At 32.2% G+C, this 15,479-nt stretch overlaps 1 protein-coding gene across 1 annotated transcript in view; it reads right to left on the reverse strand.

The window, feature by feature from the left end:
• Positions 1–463: 463 nt before the first annotated feature.
• Positions 464–15,479, reverse strand: part of LOC139486316 (uncharacterized) — a 45,161-nt gene continuing 30,145 nt past the window's right edge. The window contains exons 12-18 of the mRNA XM_071271171.1: positions 12,649–12,717; positions 12,027–12,089; positions 10,649–10,755; positions 5,822–5,947; positions 4,734–4,773; positions 2,595–2,631; positions 464–1,694 (exon numbers count right to left, since the gene is read on the reverse strand). Coding sequence (XP_071127272.1) covers positions 755–1,694; positions 2,595–2,631; positions 4,734–4,773; positions 5,822–5,947; positions 10,649–10,755; positions 12,027–12,089; positions 12,649–12,717 — 1,382 coding nt within the window. The 3' untranslated portion in view covers positions 464–754. The remainder of the gene's footprint in view (positions 1,695–2,594; positions 2,632–4,733; positions 4,774–5,821; positions 5,948–10,648; positions 10,756–12,026; positions 12,090–12,648; positions 12,718–15,479) is intronic.

Raw genomic sequence — 15,479 nt, forward strand, 5'->3', positions numbered from 1 at the left:
TATTGTCTGTTGTTAATCGCTGTATACAAAATGTAGTTTTTGATTGTTCCTTTTGTAATTTCTGTCTCCGTTTCGAATTAAAAACATGATAAAAAATGGCAATATGACGGATTATCTACCTGAAGTTATAAAGTGGTACTTGAACTATAATTCCAATACTTCCATACTATACATCCGAGTCCTTTTTCGGTTATATGATTTATTCAAATTTATCGAAGGTTTTTGATTATTCAAATTATTCCATGTCGAGAACGCTGACAAGACTTTAATTGTCAAAATTTGCATCTTCTGCAATTGAACATTTTTTAAAACCATATTAACAAAAACCATTTTTCTAATTCAAATTATGAATACGGACATTAACACAAATACATCAACTTTTTATATGCATTAATTACTCTTCTAAAAAAACATATTTAGATAATAAAAGAAATGGTATAAAAAGTAATGAACAAGGCGGTTATGCGAACAAGATATTTTAATAGACTTAGTCACAGGTTAATATGTTTGGATACAAAATATGAATAGACGCCACCTTGGCGTACGAAAGATCACAATGTTGATATTAAAATAGGCAAGTAGATATAATGTGAAATACACTTTTATTATACAGTACAGAAATATATTTATTATACTATATTTTCTGTTATAACAATTGATCATTCATACTGGGCTTATTCAGTTTTATCTGTCACCAAACACGCGGCAGCTGCATATTGTTGACATTTGAAATTGAATATAAATGTATATTACTTTAATTTTTCCGGTATATTTTTATTTCTGTGCAAGAAGTCTGAACAAGTAACAATTGTTTTGAAATATCAAAGCAAATCGTTTCTGGAAGGAATGCATTGGTGTTGCCCCCCAAATTAGATAAAACAACAATGGATTCCTCCCCGTCGTGTTTAGCTTTCCACAGAACTCTGTTAGAAATAAAATATATGTCACCCAATTCATCGGAAGTTAAACATTCAGGATGAAAGGGAAATTCTAATAGAGTATGCTCTTCTTTATCTGTCATATCTATGTATGAAATGTGTTTTTGAGGATTACTACTTACACAATACAGCTTTGTATATCCTAAAGGGTGAAGCATCTGAATATCGGGAAGACCAATATTAGCAAGGATCTCACCTTGTAAGTTCATTGTTCGAATATGTCTTATGCTTGCAACATATAGATTTTTGTCAATGAAGGCTATTGCCCCAGTCATCATTGTCATTACATTAATCGTTGTTATCAAATCTGTCTTCAAATTTACAATAAGAATATGACTTTTACATGGAACTGTAATTGCAACAGTATTTTCGTCGATAATAGTCATCTGACTTTTCTTCTGATCAAGTTCTATTCTCGTTTGGTTTTGAAATTCATTCTGTGTTCCCATCACCGCGCTATAGACACGTAAAAAACAGTTACGATTCATATACATTATTATGACAACCATTCCCTTTATACTTTTCATGTCCATCACATGAAATACGTCAAATTTTGACAAATCGAGTTCTTCGCTACAATCAATTAATATTTCGCCTTGATATTCAAATCCACGTGTGATGTTTTCTCTAAACACGAAAACATGATCTGGAAATTCTTTCCTATGTTCCCTTATACAATCGTCACAGAGAAAAAGCTTACAGTAAGTGCAAATACATGTCATTATACCACAGCCTTGGGAGCTGCATTGCTGACACCTAAAAAGAAACAAAAAATACTAAATTTTATTAACATAATAACAAGTATTTGCATTTTACTATTGGATTAACGGATATAATTTACTCTATCCCATGCCTCAGTGGTAGACGATTTTGGAATGTCTTCCTCTCATGCAGACCAATCAAAAATCGATAATACAAAGGACAATGCTTTTGAATTTACATCGATGAATAAAAGACAATGCTCATTTTCTACGTTTTGACTTAAGGCCGTACATTGACCTATAGTGGTTTACTTTGTTATTTGGATGGAGAGTTGTCTCATTGGCACTCATACCACATCTTCCTATATCTAATTAAGTACTTATTCATAGGCTGTCCAAATAATAAAACAAAAACATTTTGTTCACTTCTGTTGTTTTTCCTAATAACTGCAACGTTGTAACTTCATAGTTAAGTAATTAAAATTTAAGATTTAATAGTAAATAGTAAAAATAATGGAATATTCTGTATAGAAAAAATAATAAAATGAAGGTGAGAGGGGGATAGAGCAGATTGATACGCTCTGAAAGAATTTTGCATACATCGTCTTCGCCCAAGTTGATATTTTTTTCTCGGGGTAACAATCTGCTCTATCATCCTCTGATCTATGTGTTGAATATATATATTGTCATATTGGGAACATAACTTACAGGCAAACACACTATAGAAATTATATAAGAGAACATCCGTTTGAATGCATATAATTAGGTCAAATTCGCCAAACCTCTATAATTGAAACAATAAATGAGTAATTAACTGTTCTTATCTGTGTGTATAATACAATTTTGCGAGAAAAAAATGACTCTTTGTCCGCCCAGCGAAATAACCTTTAACTAACCCTGCTGGTTGAACCATGATTTGAAAGCTTTTTCATTGTGCTGTAATTGAAATACGTACTTGTTACTCGGAGATTCCAAATCAAAATTGAGAAAATCTGCAATTGAAATATTGTTAATGTTAGGCTTCTTTTACATTAAAAAAATCATGACATTTGTATCAACTGAAACATTTTTGAAAGATTAAAGAAAACGAACATATGTATAAAAAAAACAAAAAAAAACAAAGGGGGATGAGTATGTTTGCCAATGAGACAAGTCTCCATAAAGACGAAATGAAACAGAAATTAACAACTATAGGTCACCGGCCTTGAACAATGAGTAAAAAACGTGTCTCAAGGTAAACTATAACGAAATGACAAATGTAAAACAAGTCAAAAGAGGAAACTAACAAGCTGATCTGTATAAAATAATGAGCGAAAAAACAAATACCGCAGCAAATGACAACCATCGAATTAAGGGATCATGACTTGAGTCATGCGCATACAGAATGTGGTGGGGTTAAACAAGTTTGAAGGTATATGCATGCCTTTTATATGCCTTTTGAAAAACATCTTTTATTTTTAAATCTGGCCGTCAGAATAACCATCTTACTTTTAATAGTATTATCATTATGGAACTGAAAAACAAATTTTAGAATAATATAAGTATCGAATAGCTGTTGGTACCATCTAAAACTGTAATCTTACTAGTAGCACAACATTTGTCACCATCGTACGGTGTTTATATATCTCGACTTACACGATTCGCTCGTGTATGTAACAGCGTTTAAGATTTTAACGAGAGAAATTTATTTATTACTGAAAACTTATTACACCAGGGTTTTCGATATCACAAACTAGTCGAAACAGTTACTAACTTTTATCATCGGCATAAGGACATCATTCGTTAACACAACTAAACACGCAAACATCTTATACGTTCAGGTACTTCACATCCAATCTTTTATGGTAATTATCTTTACAAAGCACAAACATGTCAGTATTCAGCGTAGAAGGTAACAAAACCTTTAAACTTAATAAAAAGGGATACTGTTGTCAGGCCATTAAAGATTGCAAATTTAGGCTTTAATATTGATTCACTTATAAGGCTTTGCATCGGAATTAAACACATTTATTTTAAAACCAGCTGTTGGCATGACACGGGTTATGTTCTTCCATATTTCTCATATATTTTATGATGGTACATGTATAATACTTAATCCCTAATGGGAAAGATTGTGCCTGATAATCATATGATGAAGGCATAATTTTTCAATCAGTTTAATTGAAGTCTGGAGATGGATGGCATGTCAGTAAGTGCTAGTACGCTGTTGTTATGTATATATTATTGGTATTTTGATTATTTTCTTTTGTTACCTCTTTTGGCAGCGGACTCGGACTTATCTTGAACGGAATTTTACTGTGCGTTTATTTTCTACTTTTGCTAGAGGTATAGGGGGAGGGTTGAGATATAAAAAAAAACATGTTTAACCTCGCCGCATTTTTGCGCCTGTCCCAAGTCAGCAGCCTCTAGCCATTGTTAACTTAACTGTAACAAATAAAAGATATATTCAGCCGTCAGTGTATTGTTGAAACGTTTGAATGGTTGTTTTTTAACAATTAGAACAAAAGGTGTACCATATCATGCATATTTTGCAATTCTTGATAGTTTGTTGTCTAAAAGAACTATAATCTTTTTATGATTTACCTATTATGTCTGTTTGCTTTACTCTTACTTTGTTGTCAATATAATGGAATTCATACTAGTGAGAGGTTTAGCTGTTTAATCCACCATTTCATACGGAAACGCCCGTACCAAATTATGACAGTTGTTAACCATTCGTTGCATGTTTAACCTTCATGTTGTCCCAAATCAGGAGGCTCTGGCCATTGTTAGTCTTGTATGATTTTAATTTAGTTTCTTGTGTATAATGTGGAGTTTAGTATTACGTTCATTATCTTTGAACTAGTATAGATACTTGTTTAGGGGCCTGTGGAATGACGCTTCCGGGTGCGGGAATTTCACGCTGCATTTAAGACCTGTTGATGACATTCTGCTCTTATCTGTTGGGTCGGGTTCTTGTCTCTTTGACACATTCTCCATTTCCATTTTCTATTTTATTTTACAACATGTTTTTACTTGCATGCAAGTTTATCTTATAAGATATCCTGTAACATTTAAAATACGCTGTACAGTCGTCACAAATGTATATACGTACCCAAATCTTCCAAATATCTTTTATCTTCTTGTGTAACTAACTTCAGTAATATAAAAAAGAACGTTTATCAACTGGCAATGTAATATATACATATGAAAAGAAAGCTGATTTAATTGACGAAATTTAAAACTGTTGTCATAGATCACAACAATTCTCATTCATACTGTTCTATATCAGAACTTATTTAGACAGATCTCCCCAATGCAGATTCTAAAAGAGGGACAAAAAATACCAAGAGAACAGTCAAACTCATAAATCTAAAACAAACTGAGAACGCCATGGCTAAAAATGAAAAAGACAAACAAAAAACAGCACACATGACACAACATTCTAACAATTATATTAAATTTGGCATTTTCATATTGTTCGTCTTATGAGCTTGAATATCCAAATGATACCTTTCGCCCCTCTTCCTCTACTCCATGACGTTAGGGAAAATGAACTGACAGATTATTCTGATAAAAAAATGGTTAAAACTTATCCCAAAAACTGGAAAACAGTATTTGTTTTTATTATCAGTAAGATGTTTTGAATTCAAAAGGGTATATTTTCGTATTTTTTATTTCTTGATGTTTTTTTTCATTTAAGGAAGCTCGCTTGTCGTGTTTTGGATTTTTGGTTAGATTTTCGGAATCCGCTGGTTTTATCCATTTGAATGCATTAACAAATTTTGCCCGGTGACACCGATTTTGTTGTTTTTTATAATTCGTTTAAATGTAGTATGATAGACTGTCTATTAAACTCTTATAAAATTTTAATTATTTTTAATGGTTTTTGAGGATTTAAACTTGTCAATAATAAAGCTATTAAAAATCAAGATAGAACATTTTCCCGCCAAAATTCCCATTGGTAATATCTCGAAAACAAGCACGGTGACCTATATATTTGTTTTGCTCTTTTGATTCTTTAATTAATCCCCTATCAATATATGCTTGTGTTTCGAAAAGATAATTTCTTTGAAACTGAGAAGCCAACTCCCTTAAGCGACATTTAGATATTTAAAACATGTACCGACAGTATAATAATCGGCCTACTACATGTGTATTGATTCTTTACTGCTCGAAGTATAGGTAAAACTAACTACTTACTTTATTCTTGTTCGTTGTGACTATTTCTGCCAGTGTTTCAACAATACCGCTTCTTTGTTTACGCTGTCCTCTTAAGTCAGATATAATGCAGTCTCGTATGATATTTTTATATCTAGTGTTCCTTAACTGTAACAAAAAAAAGACATATTCAGCCGTAAGTGTATTGTTGAAACGTTTGAATGGTTGTTCTTTAACAATTTGAACAAAAGGTGTTCCATATCATGCATATTTTGCGAAAAATAGACATACTCTATGCAATTCTGGATATTTTGTTCTCTAAAAAAACTATAATCTAATTGTTACAGGACACCAAAATCAATAAAAATGTTGTATCTGCATTCTACCTCAATGAAATTTCATAGTACACATGTACAAGAAGACGTTTTTTTTTATGATTTACCTATTTTTTTCTGTTTGTTTCACTCAAACATTGTTGTCAATATAATAGAAATCATACAAATGAGAGCTTTAGCTTGCTATAAAACCAGGTTTAATCCACCATTTTCTTCTTAAGTAAACGCCTGTACCAAGTTAGGAATATGACAGTTGTTTTCCATACGTTACACATCTTTGGGATTTTGCAAGCAAATATATCAACAAAGATAAACCAACAGACATATGGACAAAGAACATTCTAAAAACCGAAAGTCAAAAATACAAAAATTACCATAGCACAATAACACATTGACGGTATGTACAAGTACCGAAAAAAGTAGATCACAAAAATACTGAAGTCATAGGAAAATGAAATCGGAAAGTCCCTGATCACATGGCAAAATCAATTGACAAAACAAATCAAAATCGAACGGACAGGAACTGTCTTATTCCTGACTTGGTACACGCATTTTCAAATTTAGAAAATGTAGTTCACTCCCATCGAAAATCTCCAAATTCAACAAATATGTAGTCAATAAGACACACCAGCATACTGATCAATTGCTATTCTGTGTAGCTTGCTTTATCTTTTTGTTCACTATTAACAAAACTATGTCGTTTGGTAACCCAAAGTAATACATTTAGAGTGTATACTACCATTTTTATGTTATGAAGCATTGTGGGTTATTTCTTTTAGACGAATTAAAATCAGAAAATCGGTTTATCAGATTGTGTTTATGTGTTTTTCACAATTGAGACTAAAATATTTCTTCTTTAATCCAGCAATCTGGACGAAAACTTGATCAAACTTATTAAAGTTGAGTCGGATATTATAACGTCGATGATCCGGGAGAACAGTGAAGAGTCAAATCTGACAGTGATGGGGACATCACATGTGTTATATGTTTAATCCATTTGTTCCCATTGTATCAAATGTCTTACTGCCAAAGGGAGGAGATGCAAAGGCAGCAGTTAAAAACATATGAGAAAGACAAATATAACACCGTACAAAAACTTCAAAATCGGCAACGTCTCCCTGCATGTTAATACAGTCCGGTAAAATATTCAATGTTATTTTACACTGGATAATTTAACAAGTTCGGAAGGGAATTTGATTTAGATAAACATGTTTCAATCAGCTCTTAAATATATGCATAAAGTTTTGGAGTTCTCATTATTTTGAACACGATTGTACCGAAGTCCTGACTAATGAGCTGATGATTCTTTAGAGGACTGAAAGTCCACCAGCAGAGGAATCGACCAAGTAGTGTAAAAAATGGAATCAATACGTTATATATTACAGTTGTCAGACGCGCTTTCCTTGATCTATAGTCACCAGGAATGATCAAAGTTGAATATGTAAAAGTCAAGGTTGTAAAAGATCTGACACAGATAACCAAAGAAAAGACAAATTAAACAAGAGGCTCTCAAGAGCCTGAATCGCTCACCTGGTAAACAATGCCTTATTGAACATATTGAACCATGCCAGGCAAACATGTACAGCTAACAATTCTTCAATATTACAAATATATATGACTTACTGTTTATAAATAAAGATAATGAGACCAAAACACAAACACTTAAAACTAAGCAATGGACCTAGGAAATGAGGTCAAGTTCAAATAAAACCTGCGTAACCGACATATAGATCATAAAATATTTTCATACACCAAATATAGTTGACCTAATGCATAAAGTATTAAAAAAATAGACCAAAACTAAAAAAGTTAACTTTGACCACTGAATTATGAAAATGAGGTCAAGGTTAGATGACACCTGTCAGCTAGACATGTACACCTTACAATCATTCTATACACCAATTTTAGTAGACCTATTGCATATAGTATAAGAAAAACAGACAAAAACACAAAAACAACATTTACCCCTTAAGGGGTCAATTGACAATTTTGGTCATATTAACCTATTTGTAGATCTTACTTTGCTGATCATTTTTGCTGTTTACAGTTTATCTTTATCTATAATGATATTCAAGATAATGACCAAAAACTGCAAAATTTCTTTAAATTACCAATTAAGTGGCAGCAACCCAACAATGGTTTGTTTGATTCGTCTGAAAATTTCAGGGCTGATAGATCTTGACCTAATGAACATTTTTACTCCTGTCAGATTTGCTCTAAATGCTTTCGTTTTTGAGATATAAGCCAAAAACTGCATTTGACCCCTATGTTCTATTTAAAGTAAGGGCGGCCATGTTTTTTGACGGATCAAAAATCGAAGCACACACTTTGTGCAGGATAATCTAAGAAACTATCATGCTAAGTTTCATCCAAATCCATTCAGTAGTTTCAGAGGAGAAGACTTTTTAAAGTTAGCAAATATGATGAACAAATTGTGAAAAATTGTCATTAAAGGACATTTACCCCTTAAGGGGTCAATTGACAAATTTGGTCATATTAACCTATTTGTAGATCTTACTTTGCTGATCATTTTTGCTGTTTACAGTTTATCTTCATCTATAATAATATTCAAGATAATGACCAAAAACTGCAAAATTTCCTTAAAATTACCAATTAAGTGGCAGCAACCCAGCAATGGTTTGTTTGATTCATCTGAAAATTTCTGGGCTGATAGATCTTGACCTAATGAACATTTTTACCCCCATGTCAGATTTGCTCTAAATGCTTCCGTTTTTGAGATATAAGCCAAAAACTGCATTTGACCCCTATGTTCTATTTTAAGTAACGGCGGCCATGTTTTTTGACGGATCAAAAATCGAAGCACACACTTTGTGCAGGATAATCTAAGGAACAATCATTTTAAGTTTCATTAAAATCCATTCAGTAGTTTCAGGGGTGAAGATGTTTGAAAAATTGTTAACGACGACAGACGACGACGACGACGACGACGACGGACGCCAAGTGATGAGAAAAGCTCACATGGCCTTTTAGGCCAGGTGAGCTAAAAAAGGCGAACTTTGCCTGAGGAAGTTGAAACCTTATTTTTTTTATTATTCCAAAATTTATTTTTAAAAAAATACAAAAAGGCTGGTTTTAAGTCACAGTATGGAAGTGCCAAATACTGAGCTGATTATACCATCGGGGACCGATAGTCAACCAGCAGAGGTATCGACCCAGCTCTGTAAAAGTTAAAATCAACACGACATAAAGGTCATGCGTTTGGGGCGCTTTTCGTGATTTACATTTACAGGAACTGTCAAGGTCGAATATAGTCATTGAAAGCCTAGAATGTTAAAGAATCGAAACAGTTTAAGAGCTATATTACCAAAGAGAACCAAACAAAATGAGAGATGGAGAAAAACATGATAACATGATAAATAAGTTTTTCAAAACAAGTTGAACATGTCTATGTGCAACCCATTCCACAAAATCCGGCAAGGTTCAAGTCAGAAATAAGTGAAGATTCGTAGACAAGAATCGATTTTCCTATAAGAATTTTTTGTTCAGAAGTTTACTTGTGGACTTTGCCCATCCAAAAAAAATGAAATCTTTATCATGATAATAGAGAACACTGGACCTAAACAATCGCCTATTATTGAAGAATTAGATATATTTCCGCTACATATTTTATTGATACTGCGCATTTTGTTCGCAGTTGTTGATGTTGAAAAGTTTGACTTGAGCATTTAGCATGTTTACACAATTATTTTGTTTCAATGCAGTTTATTTTTTACTGCTTCAAGTGGTCATCTAATTATGCAAGAATCATATGAGAGATATTTAATTGAACAGTTAATGAACCATTCAAATATTTCAAAAGTAATTTATTCATTAGAATAATCAAAGGTACCAGGATTATTAATTAGTACGCCAGACGCGCGTTTCGTCTACATGAAAATGAACACTTCAACTAAATTGATTGTTTGGGAATGTGCTTTCTTTTAACATAAAAAAAAGAAATTGACCAAAACAATATACAATATATTATCAATTGTCAATGAACGTTGCTACATCAACAGAGTAATGAAGAAGCCTTACTATAATTAAACCCTAGGATTTTTTTGTAATCACGAACTGATATCTCTAAGATGTTTGTGTCCCAACTTGTAAGTCACTGGATACCTTGTCTGATCCGTTAATGTACCAACTGTGTCATATGACCAATTGGCTCATTTTACTGATTGTCGATTTATATGGCGGTGATGAAACCATAACAGCAGACAATTACATTTGAAGTGGTTGAGATTTGTGGTCATTTTTGGTAATTATTTAATGGACTGATGACATTTGACATCGATTAACTACTGTTGGCTCGAATTTATCAACACAGTGCCAGTACGAGCTTGATATACTATTATGTACTTTTGTATAAGTCATTGAATGCTAATAATGTTAAATTTTAATACGTTTTTTGTTCTATGGGGATTTTCATATGATATCAAGGTCTAAATACATCACAGTTTACAAAATTTTTGTATAGATTTATGTATTGACTTTTGATGTTGAATTAAAACTATTAAAAACATAATTTTACCATTGTTCTCATTTCTTGTTGTATTTGTCTTATTTTCATGTCAATCAAAGGTATCTCCCCAAGTTTCTGTAAGGCCTTTTCTTTATCAATCACATAACCCTGTAATTCTTTGATAGAAAGTAAAAGAAAAACTATAATATATTTATGAAATGCAGATGAATACAGATAATGTTCGCTTATTGTCCATCAATTATTTATAGGATATAAGAAGAAATATACTAAATGTTTAGCCTAAAACTAGTTAAGGTGTCATAATTGAAGTCCAAAGTGTTGCACACCTAATCCCTTCCATTCAAAAAACTGTTGTTACATTAGCTATACAGTATTTTAGGAAATGTAACTGTGATGTCACTTTCTTTGCGTAATTACATTCGTGTGATACACAGTTCTTAATTATATTGGGTTGTACTTGTGTACTGTCGTAACATAATTTTATCTGTTCGTTGTTATTCTGTGGTTTACATGTTGAAATGTACTATTATGTTGTTTATTAGAGTATTGCTATGTGCTAAGGGGGTCTTGCTTTTATTTGTACTGTATTCCTGTCACGTAATGTTGGCATTTTAGCGGTATATTTAATATTGCCATATAAGCGAGAGGTTTGGCTAACCATAAAACCAGATTCACCCAATAATTTCTTTCTTAAAATGTCCTGTACCAAGTCAGGAATATTGTAGTTGGTTTCGAATAGTCGATTTTTATGTATGTTGGCGTTAGTTTTTGTAGCAGTTCAATGTTTCAGTAAAACGTTGTTTTCCTCTAAATATAGTTGATGTGTTTCCTCGGTGATCTGAATTGTTTCTGTTAAATCGATGTATGACAATTAAAAAGCGGTACACTATTATTCCTTTTATGTATTGTATTTAATATATCAAGATTTGAGATAGATTGGTGATGGTTGTGGTTACCATAAAACACAGCCGTGTAAACTACCTGTACAGAAGTAAAACTTAAAAATCAATAAGGAAGTTGGTGAGCAAATGTTACAGGTCACCGTTCAGCCGTTGATTCAAGCACAACTGATTAGCCTCATAAAGAAAAAAGTGCCACATTATAAGGCTATTATCTTTGATGAGCTTCGTCAACAAGGAGAGAAAAACAAACGATGTATACACAAAACAAAATAGTAACGAACAGCCCGATTAATGCAAAAACAAATACAATAGAAGGGAACATCTCATAACCATTGAACTGCAATAATTTCCAATGTGACCAGCGGAGATGACATCGTAAAGGTTCAGGCCTGCACTGTGGGGACACTTGATTAAATAATCAACATCAAACGCCCGTATACCTCTAAAAGAAATGCAATCAATTTTGGCTTACATAAAGTTATTTTTTAATATATACAATACACAACTATAATCAATAGTCTAACCTGTGTCAGTTGACTCGTCTGTCGTTGCAGTGGACATTTTTATTTTCTTCAATGCCTGATCTTCTGCAATTACGGAAAATTAAAAAAAAACATTCGGACAATATATAATTACAGTAAGTGAAAAGGCAGATACAAATGAAATCCTTTAAAAATTTGAGGTAGTGAAAACAGATATGTCTACAAATTAACTATACTAGAAAAAGTAAGATCACAAAAATACTGAACTTAGAGGAAAATCAATTCGGAAAGTCCATAATCACATGGCAAAATCAAATAACAAATGCATCAAAAACGAATAGACAAGAACTGTCATATTCCTGACTTGGTACAGGCATTTTAGATATCACGCGGACGTTCAATAACAGGTTATTCTATTAAAATTATCATTGTTATCCAACTCTTACATAATATTTCATGAATTAAACTTAATCAATATAACTAGCGAAACCTTGAAGAGATGAAATTGCTGAAGTATTCTTGTTATTGGTGCAGTAGTTCTTATCAGTTCCGCAGACCAATATTTATCGATGATGTCATTACGATGATATTTATTTGTGATTAGAATAACTACACTTGAGTAGAAAATACTACATTTTGTACTAAGGAGCTTAAGATCTATTACCATCGTCTTTTTCTTGTAGGTCGCTTGATATTCTAGTTTGTGTTTTCCTTTTCCTTAAAACTAAATCATCTGTAAAGAAAACAACATGAATAAATTTCTAAACGACCATCGCGTGTCGGGTTTTATTTCTTACTTGAATAAAAGTTAGAATAACTATAAATAATATTCCAAAAGGGGAACTATTTATGAAGGATTTTATCCATCTTGATAGCAAATACCCCTAGGCTTGCATTTTACTTCACAAACAATCAAATATAAATCCATAAAATCAACACTTTAATGATTGTTCGTAATCAACATGTACACATTTAGCAGAATAATCATCAGTGGCACATATGCAGCAAGATACTATTTTAACAAAATTTCATGTAGGAAAACATTCAACAAAGGCAACAGTAGTATACCTCTAAAAACAACAAATTATGATTTGCAGTTTACATTGCGACAACATCAGAAATAATGCCATTCTTGTTATAATTTCTATAAGTTTTTTTTACATAAAAATGTTAAATAACAAAAATACCAAACTCTGAGTTGAATTCAAAACTGAAAGTGCGTAATCAATTGGACATACCAAAAAAAACCAAAACATCAAACGAAAAGATAACAAATGCATATTGTATCAAATTGACGATTAAAACATATTGAATTCGCCTTTAATTAATAAATAATGAATTTATACGAAACTACTCCCTTACGCAAAGATAATCTAAACGGTGATACTTTTTATTGCACCAGGTGCACATTTCGATAATGATGATTGAAGCCAATATAGGTGTAATACCACCAAAGCATGGTAAGTCACATCCGGTTATATACGAAAAGAGGTCCAAAAAAATTATCTTTAATTTGACAGTTGTAGCTAATTAATCCTACATTTTATTGCAGTTAAACATTTCTGTGTCATAAACATTTGTCTTGGGTATTTCAAAGCACCATTATTTTTATGCCCCACCTACGATAGTAGAGGGGCATTATGTTTTCTGGTCTGTGCGTCCGTTCGTCCGTCTGTTCGTTCGTCCGTTCGTCCGTTCGTCTGTTCGTCCGTTCGTCCGTTCGTCCCGCTTCAGGTTAAAGTTTTTGGTCGAGGTAGTTTTTGATGAAGTTGAAGTCCAATCGACTTCAAACTTGGTACACATGTTCCCTATGATATGATCTTTCTAATTTTAATGCCAAATTAGAGATTTTACCCCAATTTCACGGTCCATTGAACATAGAAAATGATAGTGCGAGTGGGGCATTTGTGTACTGAGGACACATTCTTGTTTATTTGTGTTTCTATAGAACATTTTGTAAACTTGAGGTTACATGGTTACTTAATCTTGTACACAGGTTAACAAATGAGAGAAATTTGATTGGTTGACTTCCACTGATGGTTATTTTCTTATATGCAATGAAATGTTATGGATTTTTTTTTCTGAATTTAACAAACACTAATAGGGGAACTCAATGGTGGTATTACACCTAATATTGGAAGCTGAACATGTACCTTTGACCTTGTGAGTACTCACATGTGTTAACATTTTTTGCTATTTAAGTGAAATATTTCAAAAAATGAAATATTCTGAGAGGATTGAGTCTCCAAAAAACACATTTTATGAGAAAATGTCCTTGAAATAGGCCTCTACCATGAATATTCAGTTGACAGAACAAGCCATACTTAGTTTTTTTGGGAACTATTTCTCCTTATTTCTTATATTCTGGTATGATAGAACATTTACTTTAGTAAATATATAAGTCTTTTATGTCCCTCTCTGGAACGCGGTGCAATTTTACTTTTTACGTAAGGACTTATTGAAACCTCCTTCAAGACAATAAACTTTATACAGATTGTTCATTCTGCTTGAATACCTCAATTTCTCATTTCTTATAAAAATTCTATCAAAAATGAGGGAAATTTTCCCTTTATTTTTATATAATTTTAAAACTTGGAGGAAATAATAGGTATAAATTGACCAAAAGATACCTTAGAAAGAAGACAAAGAGATCTATTAGAGGTATTTATTTTCCGAAAATCATCTTGTGTATCATATTCAACTGTTTGTAGGCAGATGAGATAAATATTTGATCATTTATAGGTCCACACACTATATTATCTTGGTTCGGCTTGGTTTGATGACGAAATGCTTGTCATAACCAGTATTACACAGGGGAAAAGTCAAATTCAGTTTATTTAACAATAATGTCTTCTTTAGGTGTAATACCACCAAATCATTGTAAGTCACATCCGGTTGTATACTACAATATGTCGGAAAAAAAATATTCTCTTGAATTTAACAGTTGTAGGTAAATAATCCTACATTTTATTGCAGTAAAACATTTCTGTTAGGTGTATATTTATCTAAAGTACTGGACAGAATATAACTTTACTCATGCCAAGTATTTCTTTATTTGAAACAAAGATAAATTTTGCAATTTTTTAAAAGCGCAAATTTAACAAAGACTAGTAGGTGAAAATCAATGGTGGTATTAAAACTTTATTTGAAAGAACTTTGAAGATCAAATCAAAATTGACCTCAAATATAACTTAATCCAACTTAGGAATTCGAGCTTTTTACGAGATAACTGCTTTGATTATAAATAGTTTCCAAAATTTCATACCAACAAATTTCAATTAAAGCATATCCGTATTTTCATGCAAGTACGAAAGCCAACATTCGATGAATTTGTTCATATTACTCCTCCTGTTATTTTTGATGTCTATTTAAACAGGGCTTTCAAGTATTGTTGCTGGTAAAAAAAAATCGGAAAACTGTTTGAACACATAAAGAAGGACAGTATAAACCTAAAAAAAAAGGAATTTACTTGTCATTCGTAACACAATTATTCCA

This window comes from Mytilus edulis, chromosome 8 (genome assembly GCF_963676685.1).
Source record: "Mytilus edulis chromosome 8, xbMytEdul2.2, whole genome shotgun sequence".
In the NCBI taxonomy this organism is placed as follows: Eukaryota; Metazoa; Mollusca; class Bivalvia; order Mytilida; family Mytilidae; genus Mytilus; species Mytilus edulis.